This window comes from Gorilla gorilla, chromosome 19, assembly GCF_029281585.2.
Source record: "Gorilla gorilla gorilla isolate KB3781 chromosome 19, NHGRI_mGorGor1-v2.1_pri, whole genome shotgun sequence".
NCBI lineage: Eukaryota > Metazoa > Chordata > Mammalia > Primates > Hominidae > Gorilla > Gorilla gorilla.
Window position 1 is genome coordinate 76,979,760 of NC_073243.2, and position 24,158 is coordinate 77,003,917.

Genomic DNA, 24,158 nt, shown 5'->3' on the forward strand with positions numbered 1-24,158 from the left:
CGATGGACCCAGGAGGGCTGAAAAAGTGGAGGGAGGTGTACAGATCGCCACTGTTCCGTGCAGTGGGTAAATTCACCGAGCAACTTTTTGATGAGGAAGGACGCATTCCCAAGGGAACGGAGAGAACAACAGAGCAAGTTGGCTGAGCAACGGCCACCTGTGGCACCAAGGACAGAATGTCACTGATGACTTCCCGACAAGTGCCCTTTCCTGGGAATAATCTATTGTGAGAGAATGAAAGCTTATTCTGCCACCAACTCCTTTAAGCAGAAATGAAGTCTTAGTGAGTAAAGTAACACTGATTAGCACGGCACTGCAGAGAAGCCTCAAGGGTCGGATTTCACATCCCCTTCGGACTTCTCTTCAGGCAGTTAAGCATTCACAAGAAAATCCCTTCTCTTTATGTGGCTTCTTCAGCCGCATCATTCATGAAACAATTTTCAAGAGAGGAAACACAATAAAGCACCACACTTGTATTTCTCTTATCTGAGATGCCTCTTGAAATTTCCAACTAATCTTGAACATGGTTAATTTCTCCCCACCTTCACACCTCAACCATTAATTTTTTTTTAAAGGGAGAGAAAAAAAAAAAAAAACAGAGGTCCCTTGTGTTACTCAGCAAGAGTATGTGATTTGTAAGTTTCTAAAAATCCTTCCAGCCCTGCTTATTTTGACAAAACTACTTAACACTTCAAGCAATGAACTACAGGGCATAAAAGTATAATCTGCAGAGAAAACCTTAATCCTCTATAGTAACCTATTTGAATCTCCTCAAACACATTTCCGTGTGTAGGCCCAGAGAATTAAGTCAATTGTTTGATCTGAGAAGAAAGGCAATTAGGGCTCTCTCTTGATCTTTCTGGTTGAATTCTAGTCAGGGGCAGCCACTGTTCTCCACAGCCCCATTTGAGACCCCTATTATTGTAATAATAAAGGTGAGCATTAAAATCGCTACAGTTGAGAGTCTCCCTGCATTTTCATTATAAGTTGTTTTATCCGGGAGTTTCAAATCATGATGGGCTAATATTCAGCATACAAATGATTAGCTAGCGCAGGTCTGGTTTTCTTTTTTTTTTTTATAACTTCATTTAAAATTTCTTCTTTTACCTGACAAATATTTCAGCTGAAGTGAAAGAAAACTTGCAGAAGCAGCTACTGGGTGATGGGACAGCAGTGCCCATTCACTGCTGAGTTCCTGGCAGAGATGAGGCTGGGGTCTCTTCAAAGGGATGTCTCTGGGGCCACTGACGGTGCAAGAGAGGGACTGAGAATCTAGCTGGGGCAGTCTTGAGGAAAAACTGGGAGTTCTGCCCTCATTTGCTTACTCAGAGCAGCTCCCAAATACCCACATAGGAACAGCACAGTGACAACAATCTAGCTGGAAATGAAAACTGGAGATGTGTTTATATAGTTCCATTATATAAGATTGAATAGAGATCATTTGTCCATAGCAAAGAATATTAGAGAGGGAGTTCTTCCTGGAGATTATGGGAGTCGGTGACTGAAGCCTATCCCAAGCCACCCGATAGTGCTGTCGCTGATGGCTAAGCCTTTCCTTGGGTTTCTGGAGCTCTATCTTATCATCTAAAATAATGCTACGGCAGCTGTTATTCAGCTGCTTTGTCCATTTTATATGAGCTCCCTGCCTCGAAGAAGTGGAAAAGCCAGAAGACAAGAGAAGATAAGCTCCCCTGCTTCCTGCCAGATTCCACCGGGCTGGTGAGGTCTGTTTTAGCATTTAGCTCACAGCCAAATCCAAGTGCAGAAATCCAGAGAGGGTGAACCTGCTCCTGTCTCCAGGGAGTCATTCTCTGCCTTAGCCCGAGTCCCTGCAGGAGGGTTGCATCCAGGTAGCGGGAGTTCTGCTGTAGGGCAATTGAGGCTTGAGGACGAATGGCAAGGAATGCTTGGCTATTTTTACTCAGCAAACAGTAATGCAGGGCTCATGAAGAGCCAGGCACTGTGTTGGAGCCCATGGTTCCAAGGCAGGTCAGTGATGATCTTGTCTGCCAGTGGCTTGTGGCATAGTTGGGGAATATGGGTAAGTCAAGAGACGGCGACAACTCAGTGTGAAAAACGTGATTCAGGAAAGAGCCCGTGAATGTACACTGAAGCTGGCTTTAAGGTCCAGGGGAAGGTTTGCAGAAGACAGTGCCTGAGCTGAGGCCCAAAAGACAAGTAAAAACTAATCAGCAACGAGGTCGCTTATTTCAGGCACGGCAAAGTCCTGTAGGGGAGAGATGCAGAATGTATTTAAATGTCTGCAACTGGCCAGGTGTGGTGGCTCATGTCTGTAATCCCAGCACTTCGAGAGGCCAAGATGGGAGGATCACTTGAGCCCAGGAGTTCGAGACCACCCTGGACAACATGATAAGATCCTGTCTGTACAAGAAATAGAATAATTAGCTGGGTGTGGTAACACACACCTGTGGTTTCAGCTACTCGGGAGGCTGACGTGGGAGGATCACCTGAGCCCAAGAGGTCAAGGCTGCAGTGAGCCGTGATCATGCCAATGCACTCCAGCCTGGGCGACAGAGTAAGACCGCCATCACAAGGAATTTGGGCTTTATTCTACAGGCTATGGGAAACTCTGGGTGGTAGTTGTTTTGTTTTTTGCTTGTTTGTTTGTTTTTGTTTTTTTGGAGACAGGGTCTTGCCCTATTGCCCAGGCTGGAGTGCGGTGATAAGAGTATGGCTCACTGCAGCCTCAACCTCCAGAGCTCAAGTAATCCTCTTGCTTCAGCCTCCCAAGTAGCTGGGACTACAGTTATGTGCCACCACACACGGCTAATTTTTTAAAAAAAAAATTAATAGAGAAGGGGTCTCACTTTGTTGCGCAGGCTAGTCTCAAACTCCTGAGCTCAAGCGATCCACCAGCCTCAGCCTCCCAAAATGCTGGGATAACAGGCGTGAGCCACCATGCCCAGCTGATAAAATATTTTAAACACAATAGTAACATGAAGAGATTAGCTGTTTAAAAAGAGAACTGGAGTGTATTAGGTGTTTTGGGGGGAGTTTTGAGACAAGGTCTTGCTCTGTTGCCCAGGCTGGAGGGCAGTGGTGCTATCATGGCTCACTGCAGCCTCGACCTCCCAGCCTCAAGCAATCCTCCCATCTCAATTTCCCCAGTAGCGGGGACTACAGGCACATGCCACCACACCCCACTAACTTTAGTATTTTTTTATAGAGACAGGGTTTCACCCTGTTGCCCAGGCTGGTCTCGAACTCCTGGGCTCAAGCAATCTACCTGCTAAGCATGAGCCACCGTGCCTGGCTGGAATGCATTAGTTTTCTATTACTGTGTAACAAATTTCCTCAAACTTAGGTGCTTAAAGCAACATCTCTAGCCTGGCCAAGCTGACATATAAAATTAACCATCACAATCATCTATTACCCCAAAGAATTTGAGAGCTAGGACTATTGAAATAATTATTTTGGGGGGCGTGGAGGGGGAGAGAATCATGAAATACACATTTGCCACAAATTTTGAACCTAAGCCTTAAAATCAAGCCTTTATATCAAATACAGATGATAAAGGGAAGAAAAAGTAAATGACACCACAAGAAAGCAATGCATCAAATGCAGAGTGTGGGAAAGACTGTGGGACAACTGACCCAGTTTCTTCAACTAGTCATGAAAAAGAAAGGGAGTGGAGAACTGTTCTAGATTTAAATGACCTAAGAGACAAAAACCAAATGCAATGTGTGGATTTCTCTGTTTTGCAAAGTGCAAGACAGAGATCAAGAATCTAGTTAGGGTGGTCTCAAAGAAAAACTGGAATTTCTGCCCTTATTTACCTCCTCGGGGCAGTTCCCAAATATCTACATGAGAACAGCACAGCAACAACAATCTACTGGGAAATCAACCTGGAGATGTGTTTACACGGCTCAACTATGTAAGAGTGAATAAAGATCATTTGTCCATAGCAAAGAACACCGGAGAGGAAGTCGCTCCTGTAGATCACGGGAGTCGGTGAGTCATTACTGGAACAAACTAGCTGTACATGTGAATATGGACAGTTTTTTGTTGGTGGTGGTGGTGGTGGTTTTTTTGTTTTGTTTTGTTTTTTGAGACAGAGTTTCGCTCTTGTTGCCCAGGCTGAAGTGCAATGGCAATCTCGGCTCACCGCAATATCCGCCTCCTGGGTTCAAGTGATTCTTCTGTCTCAGCCTCCGGAGTAGCTGGGATTAAAGTGCTAGGATTATGGGCATGAACCACTGCACCCAGCATAGACCGGTCATTTTAAGTTATTAAGGAGTTTTTGATAATTTTGTTAGGTGTCATAATGGGAATGTAATTAAAAATAAATATATAAAATGTTTGTCCTGAAAACAAGCTTTGTGTCCTGGGGAGTATGGTAAGGTAGAGTCAACAGCATGGCAGACTAAAGTCACCCCTGAAGATTAAACTGATCTCTAATCTTCCAGAAAGAATGAGTCACTCTCTCTTCTCTGATCCTCTATATGGCACCTTAGATTCATGGATGTATGTGTTTCCTCTTCTAACTAGAGAGCTCCTTGAGGACAAGGACTCTGCTTTTAACCTTCCACACCCAGGATATATTAGATGTTACAAATACTGATAAAATCAATCTCAGAATGCAACACATCCTCAAAACCCCTAATTCATAAGAATTTATTTTATATCACAGTTGTTATATTTTAAATTTTCTTTTAATCTAAGAGTAGGGGCATTTCTGAACCACAGGTGAACGAGTCAACATTAAGGAACTGTATTAGCCCATTCTCACGCTGCTATAGAGAAATACCTGTAACTGGGTAATTTATAACAAAAAGAGGTTTAATTGGCTCACAGTTCCTCAGGCTGTACAGGAAGCATAATGCTGGCATCTGCTCAGCTGCTGGGGAGGCCTCAGGAAAACTTACAATCATGGTAGAAGGCAAACGGGGAGCGAGGTTTCTCACACGGAGAAAACAGGAGGATGGAGGAGGTGCTGCATAAATGATATCTCATGAGAACTCACTATCATGAGAATAGCACCAAGAGGATGGTGTTACAGCATTCATGAGAAATCCACCCTGTATTAATCCATTCTTGCACTGCTATAAACAAATACCAGAGACTGGGTAATTTATCAAGAAAAGAGTTTCAATCAGCTCACAGTCTGCAGGCTGTACAGGAAGCATGGCAGCATCCACTTCCAGAAAGGCCTCAAGGAGCTTTTCCTCATGGTAGAAGGCAAAGCAGAAGCCAGAGCTTCACACAGTGGGAGCAGGAGGAAGAGAGGGCGGGGAGGTGCTACACACTTTCAACCAAATGTAGAAAGAACTCACTATCACGAGAACAGTACCAAGAGCATGGTGCTAAACCATTCATGAGAACTCCACCCTCATGATTCAATCACCTCCCATCAGGCCCCACCTCTAACACTGAGGATTACAATTCAACATGAGATTTGATGGGAGACACAGATCCAAACCATATCACAACCCCATGATCCAACCACTTCCCAACAGGCCCCATCTCCAACACTGGGGACACAGATCCAACCATACAATTCCACCCTGGACCTTCAAATCCCATGTCCTTCTCAAATTGCAAAATACAATCATCGCTTCTCAACAGTCCCCCAAAGTCTTAAATCATTTCAGCATTAACTAAAAAGTCCGAAGTCCAAAGTCTCATCTGAGACAAAGCTAGTCTTTTCCACCTATGACCCTGTAAAATAAAAAACAAGTTAGTTACTCCATGATACAATGGGGGTATAGCCATTGGGTAAATACTCCCATTCCAAAAGGCAGAAGTTGGCCAAAAGAAGGGTCTAAGGCCCCATGCAAGGCAGCAGGGCAGTCATTAAATCTTAAAGCTCCAAAGTAATCTCCTTTGATTCTATGTCTCACATCCAGGGTACACTGATGCAAGGGCAAGGGATGGGGTCCCAAGGCCTTAGGCAGCTCCGTCCCTGTGGCTTCTCAGTGTTCAGCCCCTGCAGCTGCTCTCACAGATTGTAGTTGAGTGCCTTTAGCTTTTCTATGTGCAGGATGCAAGCTGCTGGTGGCTCTACCATACTGGGGTCTGGAGGATGGTGGCCCTCTTCTCATGGCTCCACTAGGCAGTTCTCCAGCGAGGACTGTGTGTGGGGGCTCCAACCCTACATTTCCCCTCCACACTGCCATAGTAGAGGTTCTCCATCATGGCTCTGCCCTTGGAACAGGCTTCTGCCTAGACATCCAGCCTTTTCTATCCATCCTCTAAAATCTGGGTGGAAGTTCTCAACACTCAACTCTTGCACTCTGTGCATCTGCAGGCTTAACACCACATGGAAACTGCCAAGGCTTACAGCTTGCACCCTCTGAAGCAGCAGCCCAAGGCATACCTGGGCCCCTTTTAGCCACCAGTGGAGCTGGAGCAATTGGGCTGGGGAAAGCAGTGTCCCAAAGCTGTGCAGGGCAGTAGGGCCCTGGGCCTGGCACATGAAACCATTTTTCCCTCCTAGACTTCTGGGCTGTGATGGGAGAGGCTGCCAGGAAGTTCTCTGAAATGCCTTTGAGGCCTTTTCCCCATTGTCTTGCCTATTAGCACTTGGCTCTTTTTTACTTATGCAAATTTCTGCAGCCTGCCTGAATCGCTCCCCTGATAATGGGCTTTTCTTTTCTACCACATAGTCAGGCTGTCACATTTTCCAAACTTTTACACTCTGCTCCCTTTTAAGTGTAAGTTCCAACTTCAGGTCATTTCTTTGCTCATGTATATGAGCATAAGCCATCAGAAGTAGCCAGGCCACATTTTGAATGCTTTGCTGCTTAGAAATTTCTTCCTGGCTGGGTGTGGTGGCTCACGCCTGTAATCCCAGCACTTTGGGAGGCCAACATAGGCAGATCACCTGAGGTCAGGAGTTCGAGACCAGCCTGGCCAACATGGCGAAACCCCATCTCTGCTAAAAGTACAAAAATTAGCTGGGCATGGTGGTGGGCACCTATAATCCCAGCTACTCATGAGGCTGAGGCAGGAGAAGCTTGAACCCAGGAGGCGGAGGTTGCAGTGAGCTGAGATCACGCCACTGCACTCCAGCCTGGGTGACAAGAGCGAGACTCCATCTAAAAAAGAAAGAAAGAGAGAGAGGGAGGGAGGGAGGGAGGGAAAGAAAGAAAGAAAGAGAGAGAGGAAGGGAGGGAGGGAGGGAAAGAGAAAGAAAGAAAGAAAGAAAGGAAAGAAAGAAAGAAAAGAAAGAAAGAAAGAAATTTCTTCCACCAGATTCCCTAAATCATCACTCTCAAGTTCAAAGTTCCACAGGTCCCTAGGGTAGGGGCACAATGCAGCAAAATTCTTTCCTAGGGCATAACAAAAGTGACCTTTGCTCTGGTTCCCAATAAGTTCCTGATTTTCATCTGAGACCTCCTCAGCCTGGCCTTCACTGTCCCATATCACTATCAGCATTTTGGTCACAACCATTCAACTAGTCTCTAGGAAGTTCCAAACTTTCCCTCATCTTCCTATCTTTTTCTGAACTCTCCAAACTCTTCCAACCTCTGCCTGTTACCTAGTTCCGTAGTCGCTTCCACATTTTCAGGTGTTTTTACAGCAATACCCCACATCTGGTACCAATTTTATTAGGGTGTTCTTGCACTATTATAAAGAAATACCTGAGACTGAGTAATTTATTTTAAAAAAAAGAGGTTTAATTGACTCACAGTTCCATGGGCTGTACGGGAAGCATGATGCTGGCATCTGCTTGGCTTCCGGGAAGGCCTCAGGAAAACTTACAATCACGGTGGAAGGCAAAGAGGAAGTGAGGCGTCTCGCATGGTGATGTCCAACTTGACATCAACACAGTTCAGCACAGAACTGAAAAAATATTTAAATAGTGTTGTTAAGTACCTGCCTCAAATGGTGGTATCAGTTGAGGTAACACTAGCTACTAGAACAGAGAAATCCCCAGACTGAAGTGGCTTAACATATAGGTACTTGTTTCTCACTTACATAGTCTAAGCAGGATCCCCCTATCAACAGAGGGGAAGGGGTGGGGTGGGGTATGAGTGAGAGACTGCTCCATGCAGCCATTCGTGTGCTCGCTGATGGTGGCTGTAAAGGTCACCCTCCCTGGGTATCGAGATCTAGCCAGCAAATCAGGACAAGAGGAGGAAGAAATAGCAAACCTGCTTCCTAACACCGCAGCCTTAGTTCTTTACATTCCTTAGGTAAGAGCTAGCCATGCAGCCTCAATGAAATGCAAAGATACTGAAATGTGGCCTCCATTTGGGCAGTCATGTTCTGACAATAATTCTACAAGAGGAAGAGAAATCTTTGGGGATCAAGTAACCATCTCATGTATTTTTTTTTGGTTTTTGTTTTTTTTGAGACAGAGTTTCGCTCTTGTTGCTCAGGCTGGAGTGCAATGGCGCTATCTTGGCTCACTGCAACCTTCACCTCCCCAGTTCAAGCGATCTCCTGCCTCAGCCTCCCAAGTAGCTGGGATTACAGGGATGTGCCACCATGCCTAATTTTGTATTTTTAGTAGAGATGGGGTTTCTCCATGTTGGTCAGGCTGGTCTTGAACTCCCAACCTCAGGTGATCCGCCCACCTCGGCCTCCCAAAGTGCTGGCATTACAGGCGTGAGCCACTGCACTCAGCCTAGGTTGTTCTCTTAAATGTTCTGGTATTTATAAGTAATATGATAATCTCTAATATGCTTATCTTTATTTCACCTTTCATGAGAATAAACAAGTAATAAGTCTGGTGAAAAATTTTTGGGCTGGTACCTATAAGGAATATTTCTGCAAGGCTTCTGTAAATATGTCTTTACTCCCAGTTCAGAACAATTACCTGGGGAATTCACAAGGGGTCTTCATTTTGTACAAGGTAGTTGTAGAGAAATTTCACAAAAACTTCACAAACTTATGAAAGAAGACGGAAATAATTCTTTAAAAGCCTGCTGGTTTAAGAAAATCTCATCTAGTGATGAAATAATTCAAAGGAGAGTTGAGTTCCTTCGCCATTATAAATTTATCAAATGTATTAAACCTAGTTTCAAAGCAATACATCATTGAAATGGTTTTCTGTCTTCAGCCTGGAAAAACAATGCCCCCCTTTGTAGAAGTACATATGCCACTGATTTTTCTATGTCTGTTTCTAATCTGTACTTCAGTCCAAGCATCTTTGTTGGGCTACAAAACCATATATGTAACTGCTTATTAAACATCTCCACAGAGGCATTCTACAGTCCCCTCAAGTTCAACAGAGACAACTAAACACCTACTTTCTAATCCTGCTTCTTTGAGACGGAGTTTCGCTCTTGTTGCCCAGGCTGGAGTGCAATGGCGCAATCTCAGCTAACTGCAACTTCCGCCTCCCGTGTTCAAGCAATTCTCCTGCCTCAGCCTCCCGAGTAGCTGGATTACAGGCATGCACCACCATGCCCGGCTAATTTTATATTTTTAGTAGAGACAGAGTTTCACCATGTTAGCCAGGCTGGTCTCAAACTTGTGACCTCTGGTAATCCACCTGCTTTGGCCTCCCAAAGTGCTGGGATTACAGGCATGTAATCGCAGTGCCCAGCCTAATCCTGCTTTTCTAAAAATAGTTTGCATCTTGATTGCACAAAAACTGGCCTGGTCCTCTCTCGCTTCCTTTCTCCTACCCTAGTGGTTCTTGACCAGGGGTGATTTTGCCCCCAGGGGATATTTGGCAATGTAGAAAGACATTTTCAGTTGTCACAACTAGGGGAAGGGGTGTTACTAGCACCTTGTGGGCAGACACCAGGGGTTCAGCTAAACCCCTTACAATGCACAAGAGAGTCCCCTGCCCCAACAAAGAATTATTGGGCCCCAAATGTCAACAGTATTAAAATTGAGATACCTTGCCATACCCCATGACCGGTAGATTTTTCTCTCTTACGTGTCTCAAATCTGTTCCATTCCAGCATCCATATTCCCAATGCCTTGTTTCAGACCTTCATCACATCTTTCATGAAACATAATAATATGTTTGCTACAATCTGAATGTTGGTATCCCTCCACACTCCAAATTCATGTCAGAAACTTAATCACCAATGTGGCATCAGGTGAGGCCTTTTGGTATGTGATTAGGTCAAGAGGACAGAGCCCTTACAGAGAGTAATGCCTTTATAAAAGGCCCCGAGGGCGACCTTGCCTCTTCCACCAGGTGAGGACACTGCAAAAAGTGAGGCTTCACCAGACAACACATCTGCAGGGACTTTGATCTTGGACTTCTCAGCCTCTAGAACTGTGGGAAATACATTTCCCATTTATAAGTCACCAAGTTTATGGTGCTAGTATTTAGTTACAGCAGCACGAATGGACTAAGGCTCCTAACCCATTTTCTTGCCTCTCAATCCTGTTGCTTCCCTGGAAAGGCATATCTTCCCCCACCTTGCAAACTCCCTCTCATCAAGCTTCAGTGAATTCCTCAAATATTAACTCCTCTGTGAAGCCTTCCCTGCCTGGGCTACTTTCCCTTCTTTCCTTCCCCATTTAGAAGCCCTTTGTCTGCACACACACCATCATTTGTCTCCCCACCCAGACCCTAAGTGACTTGTGAGAAGAAACCTACGTATTCAGCCTCTGTGACCAATAGCACTTAACACTCAGCTGAGTGAATATTTGAACATCCTCTTGCTGACTCTTCTAATCAAACTGGAACATGTGAGAACATTGGGTTGGGTAGGAGGCGGGGCTGGAATCTGTGGTCATAGGGGCCTCCTGAGTCGGCCTATGTGGCTAGCTAGTTACAGAATTTAGTGTCGGCCTCACCGTTGCTCTATAGAACCCTGAGAGCTAAGCTGCACTGATGTGTGTGGCAGGTTCCACTACAAGAGGTGCTCTAGTGTTTTATGGACTTGACTTCTCCAGGTTTCAAGAGCCATTAATATGGACAGAGAACTTGAAAAGGGCCAAAGTGCTACAGAGAGTAAAAGTCAAGGTCCAACAAATTCCTGAAAAGCCTGTCGGCTTTGACATTATTTTTATGCAATTCGAGAGTAGTAAAAGTGCTTATTTTTTTAAAAATTCAACTATTTCCCCTGCTTTTTTGCTTTTGCTCATAACATTTTCAAGGCCATCAGCATTCTTTTCCTTCCAGTCCTGCTGTCTGCTGCTCATGTAACTTAAATAAAATGCTCAGAAAGAGCACACCAAATAGGGTGGTAGATGTACCGAAACCAGTGTAGCTCAGAAATGAGCTCTCTTGGCCATGCGCAGTGGCTCATGCCTGTAATCCCAGCACCGTGGGAGGCTGAGGAGGGTGGATCACTTGAGGCCAGGAGTTCGATGTCGGGGTGATCAGACCCAACACCAGGTTGTGGGGGCGACGAAGTCCAGCAGAGTCAAAGGATTGAGAAAAAGAGAGTTTAAAAGAGAAAGGTGGGACACCAGGGGACCATCGCTATTGTGGAGGCTGTGAAGGCCCCGAGCTCTGGGAGCCCACGGTATTTATTGGTAATCCAGCAAACAGGTGGTGAGAATGTGGCGGTCAAAAGGACACGTTGCATTAAGCACATGATTTACAGCTGTGATGGTTTAGCATTTATATGGAACATGTTCTGCTACTTGAGATAATGGGAATAGGAGCCTACGAGCCTAGGAGGGCTAGAAGCATGGAGCCAGCAAGTCTAGACACATTCCAGAGGACATTATGCAAGCCCTGCCTCAGTTTCCCTCCCAACACTTGGCTTTTTCCCAACATGCCCCCCTTCTCTTTTTTGTAAAAGAGAAGGTATCATTATTACTATCATTAGTAGCTATCATTATTACTAGCATAAGAGGTGGCCTCTTAATTGAGCAAGGCAATTGCAGGCTGTGCAGCCCTTAATTGCCGGTTGGTGATCCAGCTTCATTTTTCTTAGCCCTTATTCAAACTGGACTTGCTCTGGCTTGAGTGCTTCCCACATATCTCCCCTTTCCCTGTTACAAGAGGACCCTTAATCCTAGGGGTTGCAGAAGGATGAAGGTCCATCTTCTGTAACTTCTTCATGCTGAATAGGGGCGATGATATTCCTGCCTAACTATTAGGGTCTCTTGTATTCAGGGTAGAGAGGAGCTGAGTCAGAAAGCATTGGTCCGTTAAGCATCGTGACTCTGGTCGGTCTTCGTTCCATCTTCGCATTCAGATTCAACGGGCTCATGGCTTGTACTGGGGAACCCGGTCCATGATTGGGATTCATGGGTCCCTCCAGTCTCCTGTTCCATGGTCGTACACATCTTTTTTTTTTTTTTTTTTAATAGGTCGTACACATCTTGAGGGCATCCACAAGGTTCATTCATCTCCTGCAAAAACACAAGTATACCCTCACACACACCCCCACCCCCGTTAGTAAATCTACTGAAACAGAAGCAAAAACTTTTGTGGCTGTAGCTGGGAGGTCACTGATAATGAGAAACAGGCCCCTTCTAACAGAAGTCACAGGGAAAGCAAATTGAGGCTTAAAAGCAATCCTTAAACCTTCAATTTGCACCGTACAGGTGAGTCCACTAGATGCGGTGGCTCACAATAGATCTTCAGATGTTTGGTGGGCACATAGGCACCTGATCATCACCTGGAGAGACACAAGCAAATCTTCTTCCCCATAAAATTATCTTTAGGCAGGGATCAGAGGAAGTAGACTCAGAGATAAGGAGAATTTTGGGGCCTAATGGCTTCCTGTTGTTTGATAGGTGTTCCCTCGGAAGTTAGGAATTCCCTTTCTCTCCATATTGCTGCGTGGGCATGGAGGACTAGGTAAGCATACTTAGGGTCTGTATATATATTTACCCTTTTTCCTTCTCCCAATTCTAGTGTATAATGGCCCCTGCTTTTGTTAGGATGTCTCTCCCTAACAAAGGAGTGGGGCTTTCAGGCATAGTTGGAAAGGCATGTGAAAAGAGTAAACTTCCCCAGTCACAACTTAGTGGCTGGGAGAAGTATCCAGTGACTGGCTGTCCTAGGACCCATTGGATAGTGACAGATCTGGAGGACAGTTTTCCGGGACAGAAGAGTAAGACTGAGAAGGCTGCGCCAGTGTCCAGGAGATGGCTAACCTCCTGGCCCTCAATGTTCAAGCATACCCGGGGCTCTGTGAGGGTGATGGCACGGGCTGGCGCTTGCCCCCAGCACCCTCAGTCCTGCTGCTGGATCATCTGGTTAGTGGCTTCTGACTCAGAGGACCTTCGTTCCCTGGGGCAGTGGGCCTTCCAGTGATTCCCTTGACATAAGGGGCATGGAGGAGGGGGTGGCTTGTTTCTATTTGGACAATCTTTTTTTAAAGTGTCGTTGTAGACCGCACTGGAAGCAAGCCCTATTAGGTATTCAGTTTGCCCAGCCTTTCTCTTTTCCAGAGCCTCCAAAGTCTGCTTGCCTGAGGGCCATGACTAAAGAGGTGGCTTTTTTTTTTTCATCCCATTTGTCCCGTTCCACCTGCTCCTCCTGATCTCTATTATAAAAAACCGAGGTTGCCAAGTTCAGTAGGGTTTCTAAGTTTTGCTCTGGGCCTAAGTCGGACTTTTGAAGTTTTTTCTAATGTCTGCAGCTGACTGAGTGATAAACTTATCCTTTAAGATTAGTTGGCCTTCAATAGAGTCAGGTGACAGAGAGGTATGCTTCCTCAGTGCCTCCCTTAGTCTCTCCAGAAAGGCAGTAGGATTTTCTTCCCTTCCCTATGTTATAGCGGACATCATTGAATAATTTATAGTCTTCCTAGTTTTCCTTAGTCCTTCTAGCATGCAAGTTAGCAAATGTCTGTGGCACCAATCTCCATGTTCTGATTCTACGTCTCAATGGGGGTCTACACTGGGAACTGCCTGCTGGCCTGTGGGGAATTGTTCTCTTTCTTCTGTTGTCATCCTATCATTGACCTGACTGAGATACCAGAGATCGCCAAACTCTCAGGCTGCAGTTATGGTAGCACTTCTCTCATTTGGGGTTAGTGTCTGATTTAGCAGTAACATTATATCTCCATGTCAGATCAAAGGATTGTCCTAACCCTTGTAAAACATCAATATAACCATCAGGGTTATCTGAGAATTTACCTAGGTCTATTTTAATTTGCTTCAGGTCTGAGAGGGAAAAAGGTACATGCACTCTGACTGGGCCGAATTCTCCAGAATACATCTTAGGGGTGTTTTTGCCTTGGGGGGGACGTTTCCCATCTGAAAAAAAGAACACAGGGACGCCAGCACCCCTAGTCATTTTCCGATGAGCATTAGTCCTAGAGCATCCTCTATGGTCCTAATGCTTTTTCCTTTCCAGGGTGTATAACCACCCATGGACCTCTGCTTATTGGATTAGTTACGCTCACCACTGTAGCAGTCCTGCACCTGTTTTCCCACCTTTCTTGACCACAAAGAAAGGGGTCCAGGCTGCTGGATTCTAGTGGTCCTTTACCAGCGTGCCCAACATTGCCTTTGTGCTCAGAGGTGAGTTCTACAGCTGGGCTGGGTTCCTGAGTATTTCATAACAACCCGGCTGCCCCATCAAGATGCATTCCCATAAACAACAGTTCTTACGCAAATTCGTTTCAGAGGGTGTAAGTAACCTTTTGAGTCAGGATTGAGATAGTTTTTTGATTCTGTAAGTACTTTAAGGCTTGGCTGAGTGCAAACAGCTCGCATGTTTGAGCGGACCAATTATTAGGCAATTTTCCTAACTCTGCTTCTACAAGAGCTTCCCTATCAATTACTGAATACCCATTGTGGGTTTTTTGTTTTTTCAATCACCCAGGAGGAACCATCTATCGTCCTGTCCTGAAGGGAGTTCCTCCTAGGTCTGGTCGGACCTTTGTATGGTAATTAAGATTTAAATCCCTCGGTAGGAAACCTGCTGGGTTAAGGGAATTTTCAGTGGTTAATGTTAAATCACCTTTTTCTAACAGAATAGCCCCAAATTACTCAAAAATTTAAGATTTTTGAGTAAGCTATCTTTTTGCTTTTATACATATATATATATATATATATATATATATATATATATATATATATATTTAGTATAGCTCTGAACTGGTGAGGTGTGCTCACAATGAGGTTTCCTCTAAAGGTTATTTTTCTATCTTCTGCTAGCCAAGCAGTTGCCGCTACCAATGGAATGCATTTGGGCCATCCGCAGGTTACTGGGTTAAGGATTTTTGATAGGAAGGCTATGGGTTGTCAGTGGTCTCAGTGCTTTTGGGTTATGCTCTTGTTTACACTGACAAGGTAGTATTGCAGTGTTACAGGGTCAGGGAGAAGACCTTCAATTATACGTTTTAAATTTACCCTGGCTTTTAAAGGAATAGGGTACACTGTTTTTTCTTTAACTACTTGTATATGTCTGTCTTTCTCCTTTGTAGATGGATTTTAGAAACACAGCGGAGGGACGTTTGCTGTCCTCCCTTGCTGGCTTATAGTTACGGGAAATTGCCATGCTTCAGGGTCTCCCTCGGCTCTAGCCTTTTGAATAGAATTATGTATAGCACCACCAATTGCTCCAGGTTTTAGTGTTGCAACTACAGGAGCAGTAAGTTTTGTAGCTAATTCATCTTCTCGCCCATTAAGGGGCGAGAGAGGAGGTGGCCTTCACTTAATTCAGCAGGTGGAGCCGACGGGCTAGTAAAACATACTTTTTCCAGTTTCCCTTTAATTTCCTGTTTCCTGTTCCTCACATTCAGCATCTGTAGTTTTTTACACTCGTCCTCTTCCTCATCTGAATCTGCCTCATCTGTTTGAAATGGCTCAAGAGCTGCTTTTATTGGCGCCCACATTGACCAAACCGAGACTGGAATTTTTGCTCCATCTTTATACGTTTTTCTAAATCTCTGCCAATTCTCTTCCATTCCTCCAACTGCATAGTCCCTTGTTCCGGGAACCACAGGCAAAACCGCTTTACTGCACTAAGGAGTGAGTGATAAATTCTGAGTACTAACTTTCACTCCCCCTCTTCGTAATAAATGCCTTAAGAAATTTAAATAAGCAGAATGTCTGCTTTCACTTTGTCCCATTGTTACCCTGGTTCTTCTGAGTTCTCAGCTTTCCTGCCGAGCTTCTTTTAGACGTTCTCTACTTTCACACGTTCTGGCATTTGTTCCTTCACCCGGGGTCTTTGTCGCCCCACGCTGAGCAGCCAGGAATATTGGGGTGATCAGACCCAACACCAGGTTGTGGGGGCGATGAAGTTCGGCAGAGTCAAAGGATTGAGAAAAAGTTTAAGAGAGAAAGGTGGGATAGCAGACAGGCCATCGCTATTGTGGAGGCTGCGAAGACCCTGAGTTTTGGGAGCCCACGGTATTTATTGGTAATCAAACAAAGAAACAGGTGGTGAGAATGTGGCGGTCAAAAGGACACGTTGCATTAAGCATATGATTTACAGCTGTGATGGTTTAGCATTTATATAGAATATGTTCTGCTACTTGAGATAATGGGAATAGGAGCCTAGGAGGGCTAGAAGCAAGGAGCCAGCAAGTCTAGACACATTCCAGAGGACATTATGCAAGCCCTGCCTCAGTTTCCCTCCCAACAGTCAGCTTTTTTCCAACAGTTTGAGACCAGCCTGGCCAACATGGTGAAACCCCATCTCCACTAAAAATACAAAAATTAGCCAGCCGTGGTGGTGCACACCTGTAATCCCAGCTACTTGGGAGGCTGAGGCAGAAGAATCGCTTGAACCCAGGAGGGTGAACGTTGCAGTGAGCTGAGATCACGCCACTGCACTCCAGACTGGGTGACAAACCAAGACTCCATCTCAAAAAAAAAACAAAACAAAAAGAAATGAGCTCTCTTCTCCCTCCTTACTTGTCTCCTGGCATCACTGGTGGGGAGGAAGGGCATCAGGACAAGTTTTTTTTAAAGGCACCACCTTACATTTTTATGATTAGCAAATGAAGACATCCTGGAGAGGTATCTCTCTCCAATGTGCATGTGTGTGTGTGTGTATACACACCCTCAAAAAAGTATGTGGCAGCACTATGACAATAAATTGCTTACAACCTACACATCTTTGATGAGATTGGTTAATATATATATATCTACCATTGGCATATAAGATGTGCATTACTATGTAGCCATCAACAACTATATTATGTAAATGTGAATTCGACGCTCAAAGATATTCATATTTTAAAAAGTTAGGCTATGGAAACCATATGTATGGTATCCTGTTGTTAAAACACATGAATGCATGTGTGTATTTAAGTACAAAGACAGTCCAACAGGACATAAAAATTATCTGGGTGATGGAATCATGAGTGATTTATTTATCTTTCTGCTTATGCTTTCTACTTTTTCCATAATAGTTTCTAAGCAACATTTGTTTCTTTCTCCTGCTAATAAATGTATTTTTCAATTTTTATTTTAATTTTTATTTTTTTGAGACTAAGTCTTTTGCTCTATCACCCAGGCTGGAGTGCAGTGGCGCAATCTTGGCTCACTGCAACCTCTGCCTCCCGGGTTCAAGCAATTCTCATGCCTCAGCCCCCAGAGTAGCTGGGATTACAGTCGCCTGCCACCATGCCTGGGTAATTTTTATACTTTTAGTAGAGATGGGGTTCCACCATGCTGGCCAGGCTGGTCTCGAACTCCTGACCTAAAGTGATCTGCCTGCCTCAGCCTCCCAAAGGGCTGGGATTACAGGCATGAGCCACTGTGCCGGGCCCATTTTTCAAATTTTTGATAATACATATGTAATATTTAATAGTTACTTATATAAGAAACACTCCCAGATACCTGAAGCGTTCACTTCCTCTCCTCTTTCCCATCTTAAATAATACCCTTTTAGGGAGAACTCCTCAAACACCTCATTGAAAACTGCACCCACAAGTTCCTGCTTTATTTCTTGCCATTGGGCTCTTGGTCTGTTGTGGGTATACCTGCACTAGCACCCAAGCTCCTCAAGGACCAGGGGTTTTGTTTGTTCTGTTCACTGCTATAGCCCCAAAGGCTAGAACAGTGTCTGATACATAGGAAGCACTCACTATATATTTGCTGAAATGATGAATGAAACAGATTTGTTTTACAAAGAAGTTTTGCCTTTATTAATAAGAAACCAGTGATGTTTAGTTTGGAATAACTTTTTTAAAAATGTTATGTCTTTTAATGTCATGTTAGCCTTTTACTGCAGGGCCCACTTAGAGAGGCTGATAAAAGCGATAAACCCTCCTCCTTCCTGCTCCCCATGCCCTCTCAAATCTCAAACACACACAGAAAATTGAATATAGTATTGGGAGGTTTTTGACTTCCCTGAAGTCTGTTCATTAACTTCTTAAAGGTTCCACTAACCCCAGGGTGAGAGCACTTGGTTTAAAGTGTGGCCTGGCTTAGAATCATGATTTCTCTCCTATTCTAATGATTCAAAGAATCTATGTGACTTGAATATCAGTCTTTCCCCTTCTCCCATTAGCCAATTAATTGTTAAACGGATTCCTCTACAAAACACTCACTGCTTAGAGAGAGGTAAGTTCAATATTTGCAGCTGATAACTTGATGAACAGCCACCAGATGAAAGCTGAACAATCTACTTAAAAATCCAGAGATTTGAAAAAGGACAGATGTTACTAGAGCATAGTCAAAATGTCTAGTAAAGTCAATTTTTTACTTGTCAATTGAAAGTCTAGGGTCACAATCTGGGACACAGATGGAAAAACAAGATCTATTCCACATAGAATATGCTTCTTGAATTTTATTATTTAAAGAGCAAAATAAAAGGAAGTAATGCACATTCACCAAAGTCAAGTTTTCCATTAAATAGAAGAAAAATCTAATACTTTGTAATAAAGACCATCCAGCTAAAAACAGATCATTAAAACAACAATAGCGATTTGACTCTGTATTTTATTTCAATGAGCACACTTCATTCACTGTCTGCAGGAAAACTAGGCTAGGTCTCAATAGACAACAGTCACAGTTACTGAGCAAGTAAATACTCCACACTTGCATGCCCTCCTTTATTTCTTGATGTCTTCAGTCTCATCTGGCTCTCTCTCTTGATGCTCTCTTTCCCACCTCATTTCTTTTAACTCTTGTCTGTACTTCCGTTCGATGAACCGCTTCTGATGGGCCATTTGGGGAAAATTATCTGACACAAGGAAATATATTTTATATTTAATAAAATTATATTTAATCTAGTGCAAAGAATAATGGAACTAAACATATACACATACAAATATATGTGCATATGAAATGTGTATAATTGTATTTTATAAGGCACAAGATAGAAAACTGTTTTCTTCCCTTATTCTTTCATCACTCAAAAACATATTGGAAGTCTGGATGAGTGCCCCTGATTGTAAATTTCAGCATCTGATGTGAACTTGGGTATAGCAGGCACCAAACATACAGAAATGCCAAAACACAGACGTGTGGCTTGGGAATGTTACCAAGCAGGTGCTTTAGCATCACTCTCCTGGCAACAGGTGACTTTCTGGGACAGATGAAAGGATACAGTAAAATGGAGTCACAGTTTTTGAAAAGCTCAAACTAAAAACTTCAAACAAATGATATTATCACACTATTATTTACCAAGAATTAAAGATTCAGAAAAGAGCAAAGAAAGATCAGGTGGACAAAAAGGGACCACGTTCCAAGTCATTATGTCTGATAATTAATTTTTAGGTTTATGATGACAGGCCCAAAGCTGTATTTGCAAAGTAACTCAAGTAGAAAACTTATTGGGTTAAAGCGGACACATAACCTCATGTTTCAAACACATGAAGAATCCAAGATGTGGGCGAGCATGGCATGCTTGGGGGCAAGTTCATTTATTTGCTTTAAGGACAATGCGTAGTGAAGTGGATCTACATATACAGCAGGCCCCTCATCAGTGATCTCGCTCTCCATGGTTTCATTTACACATCATCAACCATGGGCCAAAAATAGGCGAGTAATGTACAATAACATATTCTGAAAGAGAGAGAGAGAGAAGGCACAGCATACAATCAAGTGTACATTCACACAACTTTCATTACAGTATATTATTGTTCAATTTTATTTAATTATTGTTAATCTCTGTGCCTGATTTGTAAATTAAATTTCCTCTTTCAATTAAATTTTGCATGTGTAGGAAAAAATATAGTCTATATAATGTTCAGTTTTATCTGCAGCTTTAGGCATCCACTGGGATCAGGTACCCCCATGGATAAGCGGAGATGACCGTATAATAGATCCTAAATTCTTTTTTCCCTCTTAATTATATAGTATACCATCCTTCCACCAGGTTGAAGAAGGGACAGGGTGGTAGGAAAAGCATCTGAAAGACAGGTGGGGAATCAGCAAAGACCTGGTATGTCTGGGGGTCAGAGATTGATTTTATTTATTTATTATTTATTTATTTATTTAGAGATGGAATCTCGCTGGAGCGCAGTCTCTCAGCTCACTGCAGCCTCCACCTCCCAGGTTCAAGCAATTCTCTGCCTCTGCCTCCCAAGTAGCTGGGATTACAGGCGTGTGCCACCACAACCGGCTAATTTTTGTATTTTTAGTCGAGATGGGGTTTCGCCATGCTGGCCAGGCTGGTCTCAAACTCCTGGCTTCCTGCCTCGGCCTCCCAAAGTGCTGGGATTAAAGGCATGAGCCACCGTGCCCGGCCCAGAGATTGATTTTAAACAAAAAAAGAACATGACATCTGTATTTTGGAAATAAAACAGTAATAAAATCCTATTCCTGAACTAATCAAATTGATTCCTTATGTAGGTTTCAAATATAACTACTTTTTTCAAAGATAAACAAATCCCACTAAGCTGTAAAGCAAGTTTCTACAAAATGAACTCTATTTCCGGAATAAACTCTACTGTAAAATCAAATTTGCATTTGAAAAACAAAATTCACATTTAACTATTGATAAAACTTTAAAAATATATCCTTATAGCCCTTTTCCTATGAAGTTGTACTACATATATATGCAATGTAAATGTGTATATACATACATATATACCTATATATACACACACACGCATACACCTAGACACTTGAACATTTAAAATCATTACTTATTGGGAAAGTGCAATATAGGTATGTATTCATGGGTATACTTTTTTTCACTTATTCTAGTATAAGCATTTTCCCATATCATTAGTTTTTAAAACCATTACTGTAATGCATACAACATTTGGGTATAGCAAGGGTTGGTAAACTACTATCCACAGGCCAAATACAGCTATCCATCTGTTTTTATAAATAAAATTTTATTGGCAGACAGACACACCCATTAAATAGACACATCCATTAGTTTGCACACTATCCAGGCCAGTGGGCTGCAATGGCAGAGTTGGAGAATTGCGACAGAGATTGTATGGTCTGGGAAGTCTAAAATGCCTACTATCCGGCCCTTTACAGAAAATGTTTCCTAACCCCTGGGATACACAATTTATTAAACATTTTCCTACTCTAAAACACATAGGTTTTTTTTTTATCTGCTACTATAAATCAAGTTGTCATGATTCTCATGGTATAAACTTTTTTTGGCGGGGAGGGGAAGAGACAGGGTCTCATTCAGTTGCCCAGGCTGGAGTGCAGTGGCATGACCATAGCTCACTGCAGCCTCGAACCCCTGGCCTCAAGTGATCCTCTGGCCTCAGCCTTCCAAGTAGCTAGCACTATAAGTGCATGCCACCAAGCCTGGCTAATTTTTTTTTTTTTTAATTTTTTGTCTTCCACTTTGGCCTACCAAGGGTATGAACTTCTTTAAGGAACTGCTACATACTGCCAAATTGCTTTCCAATAGTTTAAACAACTCACTCATACCAGTATGGATATGCAGGCCTGTCTCAGAATAGGTGATCTCTCCAGTACTGTTTTATAGTTGAAAACAAACAAAAAATGGACTCTCACTTTTATTTCACTCTGATTGCAAATTTATATGTACAATGGATGAAGTTCCTAATAGCCAGCTTAAAACTCTCAGTGAAGAATCCATGGATGCTGGACCCTAGCAGTATCAGCGTCTGCTCCCACTAAACTCCCTGCCCCTGAACAGGAAACTTTGCTGATTTCCACTTGGCTCTTGGCCTGCTTGCCTTTCCTGGAATCTCTCCCATGCCTGAGGATTCTGGGCCTCTTCACTTTTAGCTTCCCGCATTTTGCTGTCTCCTACCTCATTTAGCAGGGTACTTGAAGCATAATAGAATTGCACTGTCATGTTGTGCCCACAGGTTCTGCTGTGCAGCACAATAGACCTCAGAAGAAAAATCCCTTGCACTTAAGCCTTCAGTTTACAAAAGACTATGCAGTTTCCTACAAGGTCAATCATGTAATTGAAGTTTCTTCAACCCATGCATCCCACTCCTGGGAACCTATTCCACAGAACTAAAAAGCACCAATATATAACATTTATTGGTGATAATGATTTAAAAAAAAATGTCCACCAATAATAAAAAGGCTGAATAAAATATTGCACACCTATAGCAGGAAATATTATGCAGCCACTAAGAATGAATTGGAGCTGTTTTCTATAATCTGCAGGGCTGCTCATGATACATTATTGAGCAAAAAAAGGTGCAGAGAAGTAGGTAATAACAGCCCATTTAATAAAACAATGGCCAAAACAAAAAAGAGAAAACCTTCACACGTATACTTTTCTGTTACAAGATTTTAGAGAATAGAGAAATGTATGAAAGAAAACACAGGCCGGGTGCAGTGGCTCATGCCTGTAATCCCAGCACTTTGGGAGGCCGAGGTGGGTGGATCATCTGAGGTTAGGAGTTCCAGACCAGCCTGGCCAATATGGTGAAACCCCATCTCTACTAAAAATACAAAAAAATTAGCTGAGTGTGGTAGGAGGCACCTGTAATCCCAGCTACTGGGGAGGCTGAGGCAGGAGAATCACCTGACACCTGGACCGGGGAGGCAGAGGTTGCAGTGAGCCGAGATCGTGCCACTGCACCCCAGCCTGGGCAACAAGAGCAAAACTCCATCTCAAAAAAAAAAAAAAAAAAAGAAAGAAAACACAGTAGGCAGTTCACACAGGTCACCCGCGCTGAGATTAGAACTCTAAGCAAAAAAGGAAACTGCAAATCAAAAAGCACTCAGGAATACTTTTATTTTTAAATATAAACCCATTTTAGAATGTCTCACATTCTACTATATTCTCTGTGTAGAGAATAATTCTGAAGAAAACAAGATCACATTTTATCAGTACTTACCATTTTTCTCCTTCCTCATTTCCTTTCCATAAAACACTCATTACATTATGAACATAATTATAGAAAAAAAAATAGGCTTACATTTTTCAAGCGCATCCATTGCTGCTCCCATTTCCGCTTGCTGAATACTATTAAATAAAATAAAAGTAAGACATACTTTAATTTCAAGATTCTTTTTTTTTTTTCAAAAATGCAAGGTATGGCTACAAATTTTTCAGGCTGATTTTCACGTTCAGTGCATAAAATCTCCTCTGATTACTTACACTGTCACACACTGAATTGCACAGATAGGAATATACACAAGAGCATGCAGAAATGTCATTGATTTGCACAAAGCCTCCTTAAGTTATTCACTCCACACTTTAATACTGCAATAAAATGCCTTCCATTTATGTTAGGTCTGAAGTATTTCATACTTAAGTTTGAATACCCTCACTGTAAAGTTTAAAGAGGAAAAGAATAAAAAAAATATACGGACAGGTTTCAAATCATTTCTCAGTTTAAGATACAGACCAGAGAGTTCAAAGAAAGGTGATAATATAGATAATTCTTTTCACCTAAAGATGCTAGCGTTTCCATACAGCTCAGGTGAGTAGTAGTAAATCAAATGTCTAACAGAGCTGGACACAGTGAACTCATACCTAAAATCCCAGCACTTTGGGAGGCTGAGGGGGGGTTGGGACCACTTGAGGTCAAAAGTTCGAGACCAGCTTGGCCAACATGGTAAAACCCTGTCTCTACTAAAAACACAAAAATTAGCAGGCATGATGGCACGTGCCTGTAAACCTAGCTTCTCGAGTAGCCAAGGCACAATTAGAGGTTGCAGTGAATGGAGATCATGTCACTGTACCCCAGACTAGGTGACAAAGTGAGACTCTATCTCCAAAAAAAAAAAAAAAAAGTCTAATGGTCGTGTCATGTGCGACATGACACATCTTACACGCACAGCTTGCATCAAAGTGTGCTCTGGGTAACTAAAACTAGGCAGACCTTCTTACCAGGTAATATGGTTTTCTCAAGATAGCTAAAGCCCCCTTACACAATGGTATTCCCATGGTCCAGGGCTGATTCAGGGCTTGGCTTTGAGACAATTAATGTGGGGACATT

The 24,158-nt window shown here is 43.0% G+C and overlaps 1 protein-coding gene across 15 annotated transcripts in view; it reads right to left on the reverse strand.

The window, feature by feature from the left end:
- Positions 1–18,580: 18,580 nt before the first annotated feature.
- The window catches only part of DROSHA (drosha ribonuclease III), a 135,427-nt gene continuing 129,849 nt past the window's right edge, over positions 18,581–24,158 (reverse strand). For all 15 annotated transcript variants that reach the window (XM_019013345.4, XM_055367592.2, XM_019013348.4 and 12 more), the window contains 2 exons: positions 23,133–23,179; positions 18,581–18,991 (listed from right to left, as the gene is read on the reverse strand). In XM_019013345.4, the coding sequence (XP_018868890.3) occupies positions 18,861–18,991; positions 23,133–23,179 (178 nt within the window). In that variant the 3' untranslated portion in view covers positions 18,581–18,860. The remainder of the gene's footprint in view (positions 18,992–23,132; positions 23,180–24,158) is intronic.